A 21,032-nucleotide genomic window follows, 5' to 3' on the forward strand; every position below is an offset into this window, starting at 1 on the left:
TCTCGTTCATTGCATTATCTGTTGCACTTCAAATGCAAATATTTATGTTTATCTGTTGTAGGGTTGCCATACAACAAGTATTATTCGAAATTGTAGGTATTTTGGCTGTCATTCCAGAAAAACTTTGTATTATTTTGATATAGTTTAAGTATTGATTTTTGGAATATATAATATTTTAGAAACATGATAACAAATGTTATCATAGGTTTTTTAAGGCTGTTCTGGAATGACATTTGTTGGGTTTTGTTTACTTCAAGGTCTGATACAGAAGTAGAATTTAACAAGAACTTTTACAATTTTGATGTGCAAGGAAACTTTCTTTGGCGTTACTGGCGCAAGGTGCCTTTGGACCTTGTTTTCGTATGGAAGGGTCAGCCCTGTCCACGTGGCGAGGGGGCGTCAGCACCGGAGTCCGGGGAGCAGCCGGCTCATCCCTGACAAGGTGTCTCCTGCCGTTTCCTGCCGGTAATGCTGTGTAATTCAGGTTTTAATTTCTGTGTAAAGTAATTTCTGATTTCATTTATTTTGAGAATTCTGGTGCATAACTTTAGGTAAATTCATATTTAGTTTTTGTAGAATAAATGGTTGTAAGAAACCTTTTCCTGGACCCTCTTAAAGCGGCCCAGCTTTACCACTGAGCGTAGTTCATATTTTTATATGGTGTCGAATTTAGTATAACTCACTAATTTCTGTTTAGGCAAGAATTAGCTTATATTTAATAAAGTTATAAAATGTTATCTTGTTTAATTTGTTTCTCCTCTAGCTTTCCTCCAGCAAGTATAGAGACACCATTTAGCTTTTGTTTTATTATAAATTTTGTGCTAACGTGGGTGTATTTACTTTGAACTAGCCGGAGCTTCCCATTCCATTTTATTTACCCCCCACCAAATACACCACCGTTACAAAGGGGGCAAAGTTGTTGTTTAAGCGCACGTGCCAATATTAATATCCGACCAAGCGCAAGATTCCAATATTAAAAAAGCGGAATCTTGAGCGTTGCGTTCATCAGACGCGGGGTTTTGCTGAGCCGAGTTAGGTACCCCCGAGGGGTTAGACTGCGTCCAGGGGGGGTTAGATTGTGGACCGAATAAACCTACATTCTAAACATGCTTCGTCAAAACACAGATGTAATCCGCCAAAGCATCGTCACATGCTTATCCTACATAACTATAAAAACAAACCGGCCGGATAGTGACTGCATATGTAGTATCCGGCCGGATAGTTGCCGGATATCCGGATTCCGACCGAATAGTTACCACAAAATCTGCAACAAGCTTCGTCAACACGCAATAATCACTTACTTTCACTATCATCCGCCGTATCCTTCGACGCGGTTAGCTCGGGGGTCAGGCTGCGACCAGGGGCCCATTTCTCGAAGCTACAAGTTACAATTTACAAGTGGATGTCAATGTCTAATATGACAAGTTGGAAAGAGACTTCCGCTTGTAACTTGTAACTTTCAGTTTTGAGAAACGGGCCCCAGGGCGGGGTTAGCTTACGGGCCGAATAAACCTACATTCCAAACTAGCTAAAGCTTAACTTTTTTAAAACAAAAAATAATAATTTATTCATAATCAAATAAATAAACGTGATCTGTCACATGCTTCGTCAAAACACTTCCCTTAAAGGGATAAGCTCGCCTTTGTATAAGTACTTAACCGTGATAATTATTCTCTGTACATGTAATTTGTTCTGTAACTTCTGTTCAATAAAGTGTTTACTATTATTACTACTACTGCTACACATGTAATCTAGCCAAGCATCGACACACACTTATCTGTTCGACCGGATAGTTACCGGACGTCCGGTATCCCGCCGGATAGTTACCGGATATCCGGCCGGATTTTTACCACCAAATCTGCAACAAGCTTCGTCAAAGCACAAAAAGCACTTACTTTCACTACCATCCGCCGTATCTTCGTCCGACGCGGGGTGTTGCCGGGCCGCGTCAGCCGCGGGGGGCGCCCCGGGGGGGCGGTGCGGGGCGGGCGGGCCCGCGTGCACGGAGCGCACGAGCATGGGTGTCGCGTTCAGCGCGTGACCTGATGGTATACGTACAACCATTCAATTAACACAAATTAGTGTTGTGTTCCTGCCGGTGAGTAAGGCTGCCAGAACTCAACGAGGGTGCGGTGTGCTGATGACGGGAGGACTTACGGAACTGACTTATTCCGTCTACTGTCCTTTGAGTCGTCGGTAACCCGAACCCTCCTTGGAACTTGTGCACTCCTTTTTCCTGTGTATTTAACACAGCAAAAGGGAATGTACAAGTTTCTAATGGGGTGGCAACGCGCATGTGACACTCTTTAAGTTGCAGGCGTCCATAGGTTACGGTGACCGCTTTCCATCAGGCGGGCCGTATGCTTGTTTGCCACCAACGGAGTATACAAAAAAAAAAAAAGTACCGTTTGGTAGCCAAAATTTCGTAACCGGCTACAAACCGGGAATCCTCATTCCCATATTGTAACCGGTTACTTATGGCGCCAGAGTAGTACCGTTTGTTAGACTTATATTGACCGGGATATAGACCGTGATTACCTTTTTGATTTTTGTTGAGCTCCCTATATTTCGACGCAGCTGCATGCATCATTGAGAAGCCATTGAGATTCACAAATATAAAAATTTCAATCGTGAGGATGGCTTCAAACTACCTAATGTATGGAATCCAGTGATTTGTTTGTGTAAAAAACCGGTGAAGTCAGAATTGAACAAACGTAGTGACACTGTGAGTGTAGTGTGTTTGGACAGACCATCGAGTGTGAATGCGACCAGTGGTAACGCTGAAAGTGAACGCAGCCGACGCGCGCGAAGGAGGGTAGATCGCGCGCTGTCTATGCAACTTTAACATCCACCCGCCTTCGTCAGTTTTCCGTGATCATGATGCATGCAACTGCGTCGAAATATCGGGAGCTCGACAAAAATCAAAAAGGTAATCACGGTCTATATCCCGGTCAATATAAGTCTAATGAAAATAACCGTGAATCATTCAAAACTCTTAGTACCGTTTGGTAACTAAGTTTTGTAACTGGCTACAAATTGGGAATCAAGATTCCTGGTTTGTAGCCGGTTAAGGTAACGGACCCAATCATGGACAGTTTAAGAAAAATTTCGCCTATTTTTGATATTTCACTCATAAATGTAAAAATTCTACCGCTAAGCGTGTTAAATCTTGAATGTCCTATCCTTCTTTTACATTTCAAGCGTATTGCAGAATGGATACTCCTATTAGTTTCTTCATACTGAACAAATTAAAACTAGGTGTTTTTTCTCCAATTATGGACGGCAGTTCTCCAGTAATGGATCCCCCATTATGGACAGTGAAATAAGTTTAAAATTTTACTTTTAAAGCCAACTGATACTCAATGAGTAAATTTTATATACCATAAATACAATTAGTTTGAGTTATTTTAACATAGGATTGTTTCTTGTAAATTTTGGTTTTGTAAATTGTTCCTTGTCCATCACAGGAGGTAGGCAGTTTTTGGGTTCCAGTAATGGACACTCTCAAAATAACGCCTTTTCTTTATATCTTTGGAGCAACAAACTAGTATGTTTTATACCTTATCTCATGCTTAATGCAGTAAGTAAAACGCATTCAAGTTTACACCGAGTATTATTTTTTAATTATTTTATACATGAACTCAACTCTCTTAGCAAAATTACTAAGAATTCGTCTTGATATTTTTTTCAGTAAACTGATGAATTTTATCTTGTCGCCAAATCCTTCAGAAATAACCGAATTAATTGAAACTTCAAAATGAAACAGCTCTACAACTCTAGTTTATGGTACATAGCCGTCAGTTTTTAGAAACTAATTTTAGATACTTATTTTTAAGGATTTGTGTTTTTTTGTCCATAATGGCATCACCGTCCATTATGGGGTATTTCACATTACGTATTGGGCCAGCGTGGTACCGTTTGGTAACTAAGTTTTGTAACTGGCTACATAACGGGAATACAAAATACCGTTTGTAGCTGGTTTCGTATTGCGCCCTAGTTATTGATCGGAGTTTCTACCGAATCGAAGCTAGGACGGTGTAAATACAGACAGACGGACAGAGCGAAACTATAAGGGGTATAGAAAAATTGCCCCTCTTTAAAAAACACTTAAAAGTATATTTAATTAAAAAATGTTACTATAATTTAAACGAGTATTTTGAAGATACAAACGAGGAGTGAAAATGTTGATGGCTCTCTCCCTTACATTAAAAAGAATTTATGTGCATGTTAGCTTTAAGTACTGTGCCCTTGCAGGGTGTCACATGTATACCGCACTATCTATTGTACTACCTAATTATGTAATGTGATGAATGCAATAAATAATTTGAATTTGAATAAGGGTCCCTTGTCAACCTAGTTAACTACGGAACCCTAACAAAATTACTCAATGTCAGCATAATTTGAATAAATCTTGTGTTCATGACGGCTAAAAAATCCCATTTTGTAACCAGTTACAATACGAGATATTTTTTCCCGTTTCGTAGCTGGTTACCAACCATCGCTACGAATCTGTAATGAAAATGAAATATTAATTTTTCAAGTAGGCATATTACAATGCGCATATGAACGTCAAATAAAGCTACAAGCTGTTATGATTTAGTCTCATTTTGTAGCCGGTTACAACACGGGATTCTTTTTCCCGTTTCTAAGCCGGTTACCAAACGTGGTTACAAATCCGTAATGGGAAAGACCCAATTTGAAGACAGTTACAAATTGAGATTATTTTCCCCGTTTTGAAGCTGGTTACCAATTTTTAGTTACGAAACGGTACTAAAGGGGAACGGTACTAAAGGGGAATATTAACTAGGTCAGCAAATGAATGGTCGTTTAGAGGTGTAGAGGAAATGCTTGGAACACAATTTTTGGCTGCATAACTTTTTTTAGACTAGTTAGGAGCTAAACAAATGTAAAGGTCCCGGCCCTACCCCAGGAACCGTAAACTCCCCTCTACGGTTCCTCTATATATATCGATATCGGAAACCGCTCTAATGATTTTGCTGAAATTTGTTATGTGGGGGTTTTCAGGGGTGAAAAATCGATCTAGATTAGCCTTAGGTCCCGGAAAATGCGAATTTTCGAGTTTTAATGCGTTTTTCTTTCGCGTTAATAAACGCAAAATATCGTCGCTAATTTCGTCGTCCGCGCATCGACGGCACGTAGCTCAGTCGTAAGAGGGTCGGTCTAATATTCGCAGGCACATCGCTTGTGTCAGGGTTTCGAGTCCCGGCCAGAAATAAAGTTTTTATTTTGTATTTATAGTTTTTTTTTTTATCTAAAGACGTGATATAATAAAATAGAAGCGAGCGAAGCTCGGTCTCCCAGGTACTTGTATTAATGAGATAAGGACGGGTAGTCTATCTCGCGGCGCCATACTCTCGCGCCAATCATGTGCTAACCTTGCAGATGTGATGGTAACCATACTTTGTATATGTGGCATATGACAGTACTCACCTGGCATAGAACTAAACAGCATACTAGGTTGCGACGCCGTCACTACCGTAGACGCCTGCGGCACAGCGCACATCTGCGTCGAATTCAACAACCTGAACTGTTGAGTCGACTGTCCCGCCAACACAGAGTTCAGGATCAATGGCGGCCTTTGACCTGATGTCACTAAATACGGACGAGATGTGGCAGTCTTGGGCCTGGCTTCTATCCCTTGGATAATACTGCCAGATACTATTATACTTGGTTGGAAGTTTAACACTGTGTTTTTTGTATTTGATTGATAGTTTAAAACTGTATTTTGTGACACACTTGTATTTGGTTGATAGTTTACAACTGTATTTTGAGACACACTTGGACTTGGTTGATAATTTAACACTGTATTCTGAGACGTACTTGCATTCGGTTGATAGTTTAACACTGTATTCTGAGACACACTTGTGTTCTGTTGATAATTTAACACTGTATTCTGAGACACACTTGTGTTCGGTTGATAGTTTAACCCTGTATTCTGAGACGTACTTGCAATCTGTTGATAATTTAACACTGTAGTTTGAGACGTACTTGCATTCGGTTGATAATTCAACACATTCGGTTTAGACACGTTTGGTTGATAGTAAATGTGTTTAGTAACATTTTTAAACACTGTATTTTGTTGAGACGTGCTCGGTTGATTCAAAACAGAATTTTTTTGTGGACTCTGTGATACAACTAAATGTAAAGCTTGACCTTGCTTGCTTGGTAAACTTACTCCGCCAGCGACATTTACCAGCTGCGGTAAGTTCTCAGTATCCTTACATCTACCTTCTTGCTTTTTCTGACTTTTCGGCGCTGGTATTATTATAATACTCTTGGTGTTATTCGTGTCCTTTTTATTAACAACTGTGAACTCATTCAGGTCGGGCATACTCCGCGCTTGGGCGACCATGCAAGGTGTTTTTGGAAGACAGGCAAGCGATTGCACATTAGTTATAAGTGGTTGAAAACCTTCGTTATTCTTTGTCGTAGTCATTAATGGTACTGTACGGATGTGTACATTAGCATTTGTAGTCTGTATTTTATCTACGGCAGGTTTTATAGGCACGAAATCTAACGAAGGAGCTAATGCGCCTAGTTTTTTATTAATGTTAGCGACTGCGGAAGGGTTGAAGAGTGTAGGGGCGGTGCTGGTGGAGGGTTTGAAGGCCGAGGTGGAGTCGAGGCCGGCCTTGGAGAGGTTCGCCTCGGTTAGTGGCATGACGGTGGCGCCCCCCATTTGGTTGGTCAGTAGTATTGTGAACTCGTTTTGTTTCAGCGGTGGTTTTGGTGCCTGAAAGATATTGAGAAGCATTTATCAATAGACGTATAAGCATTCATCACACTCAAATTCAATTAGAGGATACCAGAACCTGAATAAGTGAGTAAAGTTTTAGCTCGATTTAATGATTGTATTAGAGGATAAACAAATATATAATAAAGTGTTGCCGATAGCTTCAGTTTAGAGATGGGCCGAATATTCGGTAAATATTCGGTATTCGGCATATTCGGCAAGTTTTTAAATGTTCGTCTTCGGCTGAATAATTCGGTTGCATTGCCGAATATTTACTAAAGAAAGTAAATAACTAATGAAGATCCTACGTATTCCATTGGATAATAAGCTCCTATTTTAGTAGCTTTCTAAGGAACTACTAAAAAGATATAATTGTCTATGCGACAAAATATAAATACAATTGTTTTGTAAAAAAAGTTCAAAAACCCTAGTTTAAGAGTTGAGAAGAGTTCAGAGTTGTTTTAACTAAGTTTTAGTTATCCACTAAATCATAATTAAGAACATAGTTGTAGTGTAGTAACATACTTATATGTAACCTACTTATACTTATTTTGTAAAAATTGAGTATGACTATTACAGGTGAATAGTTCATAGCATAAAATATTATTAAAATTATAATTATATTCAAATTTATATAAATATAGATACAAAAACTATAAAATGATTTGTTTTGTATATTTTGTAGCTGCGCTCTCTCGGAAGGGTCTCCACGGAAGACCAGCGTCAGGGTCCTCCAGGGTCCCTTGGCATGAAGCTGAGTGGAGACCTTTTCAGTTACGCTTTAATACAATAATATTTATTATGTTAGTGTTATTAGTTAAGTTTAAATTAAGCGTTTTTGAATAAAGTTTCTTCTATTCTATTCTATTCTATTCTAACCATTATCAATAATTTAACACCTAGTTTTAATCTTAACATCCGCTTTAAAAATATGGCGTAACCGAATATCCGGCCGAATGTTCGGTTCGGTAAGAGCTGAACGGCCGAATATTCATATTCGGCAAAGTCTATATTCGGCCCATCTCTACTTCAGTTATAGGTTGTATAGTGGCTGGTGCGCTGTCTTGAACCACAGGAGCGATCTTCTTGTAACTTCTTGGTTTGATGCCGAACTTCTCAGCGACTATATTCTTCTGTGCCACTCTTAATACACGTCCTAGCTTAGTTATAGTATAAAAACCAAGAAATATTTACCGTATCATTGTTAGCTTCAGTTATAGGTTGTATAGTGGCTGGTGCGCTGTCTTGAACCACAGGAGCGACCTTCTTGTAGCTCCTGGGTTTGACGCCGAACTTCTCGGCGGCGATGTTCTTCTGGCGCAGCCACTCGCGCGCCGCGGCTTCCGCGTCCACGGGGAAGGGGGGCGCGCGCGGGCGGGAGGGGGAGTGGGGGCGCTTTTTGCTCTCTGGAAAATAGGTTCAGTCATATTCATTACATATTTATTTTTTATTTATTGTATTTATGTATGTATGTACGGGGACTACCTCTACATTCCTAATGACGTTTGTTCGAAAATCACTTGGCCTAACTCATTTGGCCGAATTATGAAATGCCTAACGCTCTTTTGGCCTAACGATCATTTGGCATAATTTAAATTTTGCCCCAAAAATGACATTACCCAGAACCGATTCGCTGTTAGAAAGGTAGGTTTAGGTTAGGTTAGAACAAGTTCATAGACTAAGGGTCACTGATTGATAACTATTAGGTTTGCTAATTTAAGAAAAGTGTTTTTTCGCTCCACCTTAACGGGTAGTCTATCTCGTGCTAACTCTGCTGGCACAAAGGTGAATAAAAAGTGGCAGTTACTTTTGGATCTCGGTTTCATCTCTGAGGCCTTGGTGGTGACTTCTGTATGGGCGGTCGTGGAGGCGGTGGCGACCACGATGGCAGGCACGGCGGTGGTGGCAGTCGATGTGGTAGGAGTTGGCTGAAATATAATAGTACATTACGATACGAGTACAAATGCAAAAAAAAGGAAGTTCGAAACGAGTGGCGATAAATTAAAACACGACCGAAGGGAGTGTTTTAAATCGACACGCGTTACGAATTTAGCACTAACCATTCTTATATTCAGGTATTATGTTGTCCCCTTACATTTGGCCATCACCTGACCCTACGTACAGGTACTGCCGGTTACTGCCATCCATGCTGCTACATCGACTGCCACATTTGTTAGAAGTGATACTACTATGTCAGTAGTTACTTACCACAGGCGCTCTAGCCATCCTTGCAATTTCGCTTCGTGTCCGCTGACTGGCGGAGCGGACGATACCCGCGACGCGCATCGCGCAGTATGTCTTGTTAGAAGTGATACTACTATGTCAATAGTTACTAGGCTTACCACAGGCGCTCTAGCCATTCTTGCGGCTCTGATTTTGCAGTTTCGCTTCGTGTCCGCTGACAGGCGGAGCGGAGAGTACCCACGTCGCGCGTCGCGCAGTTTGTCTTGTTAGAAGTGATACTACTATGTCAATAGTTACTAGGCTTACCACAGGCACTCTAGCCATCCTCGCGGCTCTTCGTAAGAGCTGTCTCTGCAGTCTCGCTTCGTGTCCGCTGATCGGCGGAGCGGATAGGACGCGTGCGGCACAGTTCGCACAGTTTGAAGATAACACGGCGGCCGCGGGACTGTAGAATAATCTTTTTTTTTTATTTATCCATACTGAATGTCAATCAATCACTTGACACTAACTTGAATGTTGTTCTTAAGGGTCTTTCACACTGATTATGTCTGAAAACGATGATATTTTTTTGCGACTATTACTGAAAGTGATATACCGGGTGGTTCCTTTCCTGATAAGGAACCTAACGACGCGTCGAATTAAAGGCAAAACAAAAAAAAACAAGGTGTATTAAAAAATGAAAGTCACAATAAATAATGAGTGACGGGTTAAGAATTTCACCACCCCCTTTCTTCCCGTGGGTGTCGTAGAAGTCGACTGTGGGATATGGGTTAAATTGTGGCGTAGGCGAGAGGCTGGCAACCTGTCACTGCAATGTCACAGTTTCGTTTTGTGTCAACCCGTTATTTGCCACTCTTGGCGAACTTGGGTAGTTTCATGTGATCTGCCTACCCCTTCACGGGATACAGGCGTGACTGTACAGTCAGCAGCAGAAGTTCCGTAACGGGCAAGGTGTTCATAATGATCCTAACACGCTTTTATTGTCTTAAAAATAAGATCGTGTCAAGTTCATTTTGAGCACCTTGCCCGTTACCATAGATTAAATATAACAAGATCATACCATCCCATACATTAAAATGCGACCGCCTACGAACGCGCTTACACTCCACCACACATAGATGGCGCCACAAAAAAATGCCTTGTTGCCACCGATTATTTGTAGATTGGCATTAAGTGTCAATTCCGAGCCGTAAATCTATGTCAAAAGTGACACTTAACGCCATCAGTCTACAAGTATAATCGAAAGCTACAAGACATTTTTTTTGTGGCGCCATCTATGTGTGGTGTAGTGTAAGCGCGTTCTTAGGCGGTCGCATTTTAATGTATGGTTTGGTATGATCTTGTTATATTTAATCCATGCCGTTACGTAAGTTCTGCTGCCGACTGTATGTATGTATGTATGTATGTATGTATGTGTGTGTGTAATAATTAATTTGTACTCACCCCCGCATACTGGTGCATTTAATGTGAGTGCAATCTTTGTCGCCCTCTATACCCTGTAATAACAACATTTTGTTACTTTATAGTTTACAAATTTTATAAAATAGTACATTTCGATACAAGTGCGAAAAAGAGGAAGTTCGAAACGCGTGGCGATAAATTAAAACACGACCGAAGGGAGTGTTTTAAATCGACACGAGTTACGAATTCCCTTTTCGCATGTGTATCGAACGACGTTTTTCAGTACAGATGGACCTCCGAAGTTTCGACCTGCCATATAATGAACCACTTCTCGCACTAGTGCGTAAAAAAAACACCATCTGTACTAAAAAATCTTTTACACAACTAGAGATGGGCCGAATACGGACTTTGTCGGTGAGTAAGGCTGCCAGAGCTCAACGAGGGTGCGGTGTGCTGATGACGGGAGGACAATACAATACAAATACTCTTTATGCTTTTCTTTAAGCTATCTAGTAACCGAATGTTTTTATAACCTCGAGGACTTCTTTCATGAAACACAATTTATTGATTAACACGCATGTATACTTACTCTGACTATTTTCGACATTAATTATTATGTAAATGAGCTGATGTAATATAGATTTATAATGATATGAGATATTAAATAATAAATAATAATGTAGTTCCTATATAATAATGTACCTGACTGTTTTTATTATTTAAGTTAAATTTTATTTAGTTATAGGAATAATTATGTATATTGTATACCGTAAAACGGTTGATTGTGACACAAGCTATAATTGTTTATTAATATTGTAACATCTGTAAACTGATTTGCACAATCTGACAATAAATGATTACTTACTTACAAATACTCTTTATTGCACACCTCAATACACGAAACAACATAGCAAGTATAAACAACAACTTAAGAGGTAAAACAAGAGGCGGTCTTATCGCTAAAGAGCGATCTCTTCCAGACAACCTAGGTAGTGGAGAATAATAAATTTAACCTACGACTTACGGAACTAACTTGTTCCGTCTATTGTCCTTTGAGTCGTCGGCAACCCGAGCCCTCCTTAGAACTTGTACACTCCTTTTTGCTGTGTACCTACTTAACACAGCAAAAGGGAATGTACAAGTTTCTAATTGGGTGGCAACGCGCATGTGACACTGAGTTGCAGGCGTCCATAGGTTACGGTGACCGCTTTACGTCAGGCGGGCCGTATGCTTGTTTGCCACCGACGTAGTACCAAAAAAAATACGAATATTCGGTCGAGCATTCGGTTTAGCTGTTACCGAACCGAATATTCGGTTGAGATAAATACATTTGCACCCGAGTGTAACACAAAACTTTTCCCCTCACTATAGCGAGGAAACTACAACGCAAAAAATGCGTTTATCACTGCTTCCAGTAGTTCCACAGGTGGTAAATCATCTTTATTACTAGATTCACCTACTTTTATCAATTTTAAAGCAGTTAATTTGATTTTATTCAAGGTCAAATTACTTTACCCACTAGTGGATAAAATGGGTTTTTACCCGCTGGTATTAAAGGACAAAACACGTGTTTCCGAGCTAGTGAGGGGGAAATAACTGTTCTACTCACGGCCAAGTCGTCAAGCACTCTCTTCAGGTCAGCCTCGTTGACCCGTCGCCGGCACTTGAGCTTGCGGAACTCTGACCCGTCGGCGTTGCGCCGGCGCACCACGGAGATTAGGTCCTCGTCGGAATCGAACCCGTCTGCGGGCATCCCTTCTGGAATAGTAAGTAGTGTCACAGTTTTGAGGTAGATGTCGCTAGGAGTCACTATTACACAGTATAATAAAGCGTAATATCTAAAAACACTGAGCAAGCGCCCGCAGTATGCGTCGCGCTCTCGACATGTAAAGGCGGGGTCGCTACTCTTGAGAAAGATCCTCGAAATTGGATCGAAACATGTCGAACGCTATATCGACTTAATACGTGAGTAACGCTTAAATTATTTTTAAATATGTATGAGTCTCACGGGAGTTTTATAGTTAAAGTCATAAGTCATTTATTTGCGAAAGATAGGATATACATAGGTGTTTGTTTACAATAAAGTGAGTCAATCTACCTTGTCACACAGTGATATGCAAATCTCAGATTGTACCTAGGTCTAGTACTATGCATGCACTTAAATAATACCTATCTAAAGCTAGATTATATCGTACAGCGTAATATCGTACAGTATGGCCACATTGGCCACTCCCGCTCCCCGCTAAGGGTGCCGCCCACCCCCTCTCGGTTACCTCACAGTTACCGCCTGTCAAAAACGCGAACAGACGACCTGTCATTATCTCATACAAGCATGGTACGCGTTCACCTATGATGAGTGAGATATGACAGGTCGTCTGGTCGCGTTTTTGACAGGCGGTAACTGTGAGTTAACCGAGAGGGGGTGGGCGACACCCTTAGCGGGAGCGGGAGTGGCCATATTGTACGATAGTACTCTTTATTAGACTGTGCTATAGTGGCACAAGCAAGTAAATTTTCTAGATCTAAGAGACTCAAAAGTTGTTGCGTGTGCAAGTTGTGGAATTCTTAAAAAAAAACGGCTAAGAGCGTGTCGGGCCACGCTCAGTGTAGGGTTCCGTAGTTTTCCGTATTTTTTTCCAAAACTGTTCAACCTATCAAGTACTAAATAATTTTCCTAGAAAGTCTTTATAAAGTCCTACTTTTGTGATTTTTTCACATTTTTCTTGGACCATTTTTTTGCTTTTGGAGCGATAATTTCCGAAAATATTAACAATATCAATAAATTATTTCTGTAAACCCCCATTCATTTTTAAATAGCTATCCAACAATATAGCACACGTTAGGGTTGAAATGAAAAAAAAATCACTCCCAACTTTACGTGTATGGTACCCTAATAAAACATTTGTTTCCACTTTTTATTTTACCACTTTGTCGGCGTGATCGATATACATATTGGTACCAAATTTCAGCTTTCTAGTGCTAACGGTCACTGAGATTATCCGCGGATGGACGGACAGGCATGGAGACACTATAAGGGTTCCTAGTCGACTACGGAACCCTAAAAAAAGGGGTGGAATGGGGGTCTAAAATTGAATATAAGATTACTTTTAGAAACCGCGGGAAAAATCGACTTTATAATAAAACTGCTAAGGAATGGAACATGCTCCCCTCGTCTGTATTCCCGGGCGAATACAATCTGGGTGAATTCAAGTTAAAAGTGAATAGGCTATTACTGAACCAGTGAGCTACAACCTCGGCCTTGTCGTCACTTTCCATCAGGTGCGACTAAGGTCAATCACTGGCCAGTTTATAATTTAAAAAAAACCTCAGACGAAGGATACTATAGACTTGACGCAAGGGTACACCCGTAAGGGACAGATATAGAATAATGGAGCGAATTTAAGAATCACTTTCAAAACGGCTGACAGTTTACCATACACAACCTACGTAATTTGGGCGGATAATAAGCTTGACAAGTCACGTCCTTATCGTTTGCCACAAACTCGTTTGTGGCAGCGGCGGAAAAGTGAAACTATGACAAAGACAAAAAATAACATTTTGCTCTCTGTCACTCTTATTATAATTTGTATGTGACCATCTCGTTCGGTAGTGGTATTATTATCTGGCTGTCTAGTCTATAGTATCCTTTGTTTAAGAAAAAAACTGACCTGATTCTGAGCTCGATCCATCGGAGTAGGGTCTCTCGGGGCCCTCCCCGTCCGGCGTCTGTTGTCTCGCGTCGCCCGACGCCGCGCGCCGCGCCCGCCCGGCGCCCGGCGTCCAGTCCGAGTCGGAACCGCTGGACGGCGAGGGGGTCGAGTCCGATCTCTAGATACATAGAATACTCTTTATTGGCACACCTCAGCAAAAGATACAGTGGAGACAAAACAAATGATTATAAATAGAGGCAGACGACGGGCGGTCTTATCGCTTAAGAGCGATCTCTACCAGACAACCTTTGGGTAGCGGAAATAACAAACATAATCAAAAAGATTAGGTGCTTCGAAATAAAAAAAAAATATAATTATTCTAATGTCCAACACACAAATAGAGTCTGATCTCTATACGCATAAAAACATTTACATTTGTAGAGTTATCATAAGCTACTAGATCCATTTCGAATTTGGCACAATAAATGATTGTCTTCTGTAGTATTTGACATAAAAAGACAATATACTTAAAAGCAAAAGGGAATGTACAAGTTTCTAATGGGGTAGCAACGCGCGTGTGACACTGTTTGAATTGCAGGCGTCCATAGGTTACGGTGACCGCTTTACATCTGGCGGGCCGTATGCTTGTTTGCCACCGACGTAGTATAAAAAAAAATGCATGTCAAAACGATCACTGACACATTGAACTTTATGCCTTTATTTCATACTTAAAAAGTCAGAAAATATTGTTTTCGAGTAGAATTACCTGAGGCGAAAAGCTAGTCCATATTAATATTATAAATGGGTAAGTCTATGTGTCTGTTTGTTTGTCCGTCTAACACGGCAAAACGGAGCGACGAATTGACGTGATTTTTTAAATTGAGACAGTTGGAGGGATGGAGAGTGACATAGGCTACTTTTTGTCTCTTTCTAACGCGTACGAAGCTAGAAAAGCTAGTATGTTATAAAACTTACCCGCCTCGCCCGTCGCGGCGCCACTTGCGCCGTCAGCATGCTCCTGTTATTCCTCCGCACTTCCTCTATATCCGGTAACTCTATCTTCTTCGCCACTCTGTTACCCATTTTCCCCTTCTCCGCATCTACTCTTTGCAGAGGCACGGAACAGAACTTGCATTCTCTCAACAAAGGTAAATTATGTTTGTTGAAAACGAACTCTGGGGGTAATGTTGAAGCGAAGAAATGGAGTAAAGAGTCAGGTTCAGGTGTAAATATAAGAGGTGAAGGTGGTTTCAATGGGGGTGGTATTTCAGATAAGGGGGGAGGTATTTCAGATAAGGGAGGAGATATTTCAGCTAAGGGGGGAGGTGTATTAGATGAAAATCTAGGCAGATTAGATAATGACGGACATGATGGAGGTATTTCGGATGATATAGATTCAGATACCATTGGAGGTGGATCTAGTGGTGACGGGGTTAATCTAGATAAAAGTGGGGATGAAATAGGTGGGGATGGGGTTATTCTTAACAACAGTTGATTAGATGGTGATGTAGGTCCCACAGGTGATGATGGTTGTTCAGTTTTTATTGATAGATACTCTGGTGATGGAGATCGTAGTGTTTCTGTTGATGGTTTAGATGTTGGTAAGGCACAGATCCTTTCTAGGACTACTACTGCGTACATTAGCAGCTTCGGATCTGTGGGACGAAAGAATACGATTAGTAAAATAATTACCAAATGTACAGATTGCTACAGTTATTATGACTATTACCTAACCACAAAAAAAAAGAAAAAAAAAAGCTGACATAGTGAACCGATTTGCATGAAACATGGCTAAGAACACTCCCGACAAAAGACTTTCAGACAAAAAAAAACTAAATCTAAATCGGTTCATCCGTTCGGGAGCTAGGATGCACACACACAGCCAGACAAACAGACAGACAGACACACACGTCAAACTTATAACACCCCTACATTTTTTGCGTCGGGGGTTAAAAATAGACAGCGCTAAAGCCTTGAAATTAAAACAGAAAGCTATTTTAACTACGTGAAGTCACAGTACATAATTATTGTATCAGCATAATTTGAAGTACGCAGAAGTTAAATTTAAAAATTAATGACAGGCCTTAAGACAAAAAAAAAACAAAGACAAGAAAATTTCTTACCAATACTTGTCTCTTCTTCTTCATCATTTTCTTCTGAACTGTCATTGCTCCGGCTACCATCATCAGAACTAGACTCTTCTTCAACCACATTCGTATCTTCTTTTATAACATCACTATCCGTCTCCTTAATATTCTTTGTTACGCTTTTATCGTTTTTTTTTCTTCTTTTCTTTCTATTGCGATACACATTTGGAGTATATTCGTGAAAACGTCTATTATCGTACATGTTGTATTTAATTTTTTTCGTGTTTTCATCACTAGACTTACGTCTAAGTATTGGGTAATCATTGTCACTGCTTTCATAGTCAATGCCATCATCTATAACCAAATTCCCATTGCTCGAATCACTAGATTCCCTTTGACGTCTTTTTTCTGCTTTATTCTTCTGAGATTCATTGCCTTTCTCATGTGTACTAGCTAATTCACCAGGAACTTCAAGATCTTTTTCATTTGTTTTAGCATTCTTTAGAGAATCATTATCTTTATCATTTTTAGCATCATCCTCATCACTATCAAACGAGATTGTAGTTATAACATTATTAACGTCCAACTTATTCAAAGCTTCCAAAACGTCAGTATCAGGGCTCGGTGCGTCCAAATCTATTATTTCTTTATCTTTATCGATACTTTTATCAATTTTATTCAATTCTGGTGCATCTAGATCTACTATCTCTTTATTCTTGTCTATAGTTTTATCAATTTGTTTTGATTTCTTAGTTTTACTAGATTTTTCATCATTTTTATTTGTCTTTGCTTTGTGTAAGTTAACTGTAGGCTTACCAGACGCTTTACCAGTAACATCCACAGCCATTCCTTCATGTTTTATTTTCGTTTTATGACCAACTGATTCAGAAGTAAGGGCAGCATCTTTATTTTTATCTTCCTCTTTATTATCTTCTGATAAGTCGATTGTTACTAAACTTTTTTCTACTATAGCTACGTCGTCATCTTCGCCACGAGCTGTGGGGAAGTAAAGAGGGTGATTTGCAAACATTATTTTCACACAAGAATCTACTAATCAAATCAAAAATTCTTTAATGTCTGTCTGTAAAACTGAATAAATTCTGTATCAAGTCTTATGCTTAAAATGAAAAACTGATTACTTTACAAAAATAATAAATTAAACAACATGTGGTTTCTGTAAGTTTGTCATTGTTAATCTATCAATTGTATTTTTGATTGAATGGGCATATTGCAAAGTAAAAAAAAGTACTTACAAGAAAAATGATGAGTCGTTTAACTTCAAAATCAAATAAATCGAACAGGCTAGGCATTTGCTATCAAGACAGGTAGTTTTAGGGTGCCTTTTCACAAGCGATACGTTACGTGGATTACATAGCACAGCGCTGGTGGAAAGCCTAAGCCGATTAGTGGATATCAAACACATCCACGTAGAGCGTCTCTGGTAGAAAGGCACCCCTAGTTCAAAGTAAATAAATAAATAAATATTATAGGACAGGCACAGTTTGACTGAGGCCCACGCTAAGCTCAAGAAGGCTTGTGTTGTGGGTACTCAGACAACGATATATATAATATATAAATACTTATATACATAGAAAACATCCATGACTCAGGAACAAATATCTGTGCTCATCACACTAATAAATGCCCTTACCGTACCGGGATTCGAATCTGGGACCGCGGCGCAGCAGGCAGGGTCACTACCGACTGCGCCAGACCGGTCAACGTCAAGTAGTATTGTTATTTGTAGGCTAGTTTGCATTAATACAGGATGTAACATTAATGCTGGTGATCCATTTAAGAGCATAACCGGTATCGAATAGCGGTTACGAATACCACTTCCTTTTTTTTAAATAAACACCATGAAAATTAAAGGTACTATAGAAGGTAATGTATAAGCCGTATTTATCTTCGGCAATTATGTTACATAGTGTATAGTATTGATCGTGTCGTACCCGTGTCGGAGTCGGAGGAGTCGTCGTCGCCGATGTTCCGGCAGACCATCAGGTCCTCGCCCGGCGCTGGTCCGCGCTCGCTCTGCACATCAATCAAATCAAATCATAACCTGACCACAAAATTAAAATTTTGAAAAAGCCCCCCGACCGCGACATAGTGGACAGATTTTTTTTTTATGGGATAGGAGGCAAACGAGCAGACAGGTCGCCTGATGGTAAGCGATCACTGCCGCCCATAGACACCCGAAACACCAGATTTTTGAGCATTTCTTTTTTTTTTTCAATAAAATTTTTTTGATTGTTTTATTGAATTTTAGGTCATTTGTACTCAGAATCACGAGTACTTTCAATCTCACTGGGAGACAAAAAGTGTCCCAGAATTTCCATACATTTTGGTTACTTTCCTCTTTTGTTACCCCATACAACACGTACGGAAAATGGTAACAAAATAAGAAAAAATCGTATGGGACAATTTTTTAAACTACTAGGATTGAAAAAGCTAGTAATTCTGAGTAGAAATAGCATTTTTTTTTTTTTCAAAAATCTCACACACTTTATAAAAGTGGCAAAAAAAAAAGAAATGCTCTTTTATGAAACATGGCTAACGGCTCAGCCACGACATTGGTCTAAGCGCGACAGCGGTGAGCGACGGCCATACATTGGAGCGAGACACAGCGATGGGACTTTTCATTCGCACGTATGACTGCCGCTCACCGCTGTCGCGCTTAGACCAATGTCGTGGCTGGACCGTAAGAACACTCCCGACTAACTCAGCTCTCAAACAAAAATAAATAAATCTAAATCGGTTCATCCGTTCGAGAGCTATGATGGCACAGACAGACACACACACAGACAGACAGACAGACAGACAGACACGTCAAACACCCCATCGTTTTTGCGTTGGGGGTTAAAAGTCAAATATATATTTATTTCGCTAAGGTAAGGTAAGGTTTAAACGACAACATTTCATATTTTCGACTACTACTTTTTATTGTTTGGTTTGAAAGAACTCAATATTTAAAGATACACGTATTTTTTTATTTTTCCCAAAAACTGCTATTTTAATGCGAAAATCCCTTTTTATTACTGCTTCGAACAGAAAGAGCGTAAGTTACAAACGTCAAGACGCGGCTTTTTGACGTCACATGTGTTGTTTCATACACCTAAGAAAACGACAAAATCATTCCTAAAAAAAAAGTTTTAACATTCAGCTTAAACAGTCCGAGATGACTAACTGTCAAGTGTCACTATCAACAGTGTCAACACTATCAACAAACAAAATTTAATAACTATCGCATACCGCTGAATTTGTGCTTGTGTATATAAAAACAATATAAAATGCCTCGAATAAAGTATTGTTTCATGAAACGTTGCAAAAACAACACTAGTTTAACGCCGGGCAAGCAGTTTTTTACCGTCCCGAGCCAAACTAAACCAGAGTGGTGTGCAGCAGCCGGTTTGGAAGGAGTACCGACGAGGGATTGTTTATCTGCGAAGATCACTTGAATGTGAGTGCTTTCCGTATACATTTTAGTGCAGAATCGGCAAAAGTTATTTTATGATAATTATATTCAATACATTAAAAACGGATCACTCAAGTATTCATTCTTGAGGAGCCATGGTGCGCGCTTGAGCGTGGTGGCAGGCAAGCATGGTCGCGCGATAAACGATAAAACATCAGGCCGTCCCTATCGCACTTACAAATAGTGCGCTATCCGTGCTGATTTTAATATGTCTGAACCTGAACCTGACGGGACTTTCATATTTATTGTATGGTGTTAATATTTAATTGTTTTATTACAGTTGGAAGAAGACTTGGAAATTTTTTTATATTGGAAAACAACGAAAGTTCTAAGAGACTAATAGAAATATTGATATTGTAATCAAAATGAATTTTATCTAAGCAATGTATTTATAACTAGGTCATACAAAAATGTTAGTTTTAAGGTACTCAATTGATTCAAAGAACCTGTCTTTTCGAGTTATGATTAAATAAGTTTATACAAAACTGCAATTTTATTTTTCTATGTCATAAGTGAGTGTGTTTAGTAAGACGTCCCACTTTGTCAGTTACCATTAAGGCGAGATTTACTTGTACATATCGTCACTACTTTAAAAAAAACTTGTATCTTTGTCTGTCAATGAAAAGAAAATTGTAGTAAGTATGTATCCATATTCCATGGAATGCATATAGACTTACTGCGTTTTAAGTTTGAGGAGCAGCGTGAGATACGAGATTTTTCCAAAGTAGTGACGATATATGTATTTGCTTTGTATTTGTATATTAATAAACTGACGAAGCGGCTTTATAGCAATCGACAAAGTGGGACGTTGTCCCATGCACACTCACATATATTTTATTTTAACATAACTTCTCAATAAAATGCATACTACACATTTCAAAATAAATTTACCTATGATTCAAAATTGTGTCGCTTAACTCAAAACACGGGTAAATCCATTCTGCTGCAAGGTTGATTCTTTTCCAGATTATATATATTTTTACACATATATAATCAACCTTAAAGCAGAATGGATTTACCCGAGTTTGTAGTTAAGCGACACTATTATTGTCTTGTCTGATTTTAATGCTTGGTTACGGTTAAGAAGATAATTTTTAAACAAATAAAAACAGATCTTTTACTAATATATATTTCAATAAAAATGAATTTTTCCCAAAAACTTCTGTTCTTTTTACGAGCCACATCAACAAACACAAAGCATGTTTGCAACCGCCTTCCGCTGCTGCACAATCACGGCTCTGGCAAACAACATCCACAATAGTTTCTTCCTTCTCATCTATTTTGGCAACCACTTCGTACATTTTGTTCCGTACCCTGTTCTCTGGGGTTACGCGGCACTTTACGAAACATATTACATTTTCACGTTTCACTTCTACGTAGCCAACAGCATTTTGTACATATGACGCTCGCGAAGATAGCGAGGCTTTAGCACCTCTAATACCCGCCAGATTGTACTTTTCAGAGTTTTGCATAAACTCTAT

General features: G+C 39.6%; 1 protein-coding gene across 1 annotated transcript in view; it reads right to left on the reverse strand.

Annotated features, from left to right (window-relative positions):
• LOC125238585 (flocculation protein FLO11-like) overlaps positions 1 to 18,105 on the reverse strand; it is a 33,138-nt gene extending 15,033 nt beyond the window's left edge. The window contains exons 1-12 of the mRNA XM_048145934.1: positions 18,029 to 18,105; positions 16,113 to 17,072; positions 14,965 to 15,644; positions 14,008 to 14,167; positions 11,949 to 12,097; positions 10,382 to 10,434; positions 9,245 to 9,383; positions 8,562 to 8,682; positions 7,949 to 8,160; positions 5,859 to 6,754; positions 5,452 to 5,732; positions 1,896 to 2,042 (exon numbers count right to left, since the gene is read on the reverse strand). Coding sequence (XP_048001891.1) covers positions 1,896 to 2,042; positions 5,452 to 5,732; positions 5,859 to 6,754; positions 7,949 to 8,160; positions 8,562 to 8,682; positions 9,245 to 9,383; positions 10,382 to 10,434; positions 11,949 to 12,097; positions 14,008 to 14,167; positions 14,965 to 15,644; positions 16,113 to 17,072; positions 18,029 to 18,077 — 3,847 coding nt within the window. The 5' untranslated portion in view covers positions 18,078 to 18,105. The remainder of the gene's footprint in view (positions 1 to 1,895; positions 2,043 to 5,451; positions 5,733 to 5,858; positions 6,755 to 7,948; positions 8,161 to 8,561; positions 8,683 to 9,244; positions 9,384 to 10,381; positions 10,435 to 11,948; positions 12,098 to 14,007; positions 14,168 to 14,964; positions 15,645 to 16,112; positions 17,073 to 18,028) is intronic.
• Positions 18,106 to 21,032: the final 2,927 nt, after the last annotated feature.

This window comes from Leguminivora glycinivorella, chromosome 24 (genome assembly GCF_023078275.1).
Source record: "Leguminivora glycinivorella isolate SPB_JAAS2020 chromosome 24, LegGlyc_1.1, whole genome shotgun sequence".
NCBI classification, from domain to species: Eukaryota; Metazoa; Arthropoda; class Insecta; order Lepidoptera; family Tortricidae; genus Leguminivora; species Leguminivora glycinivorella.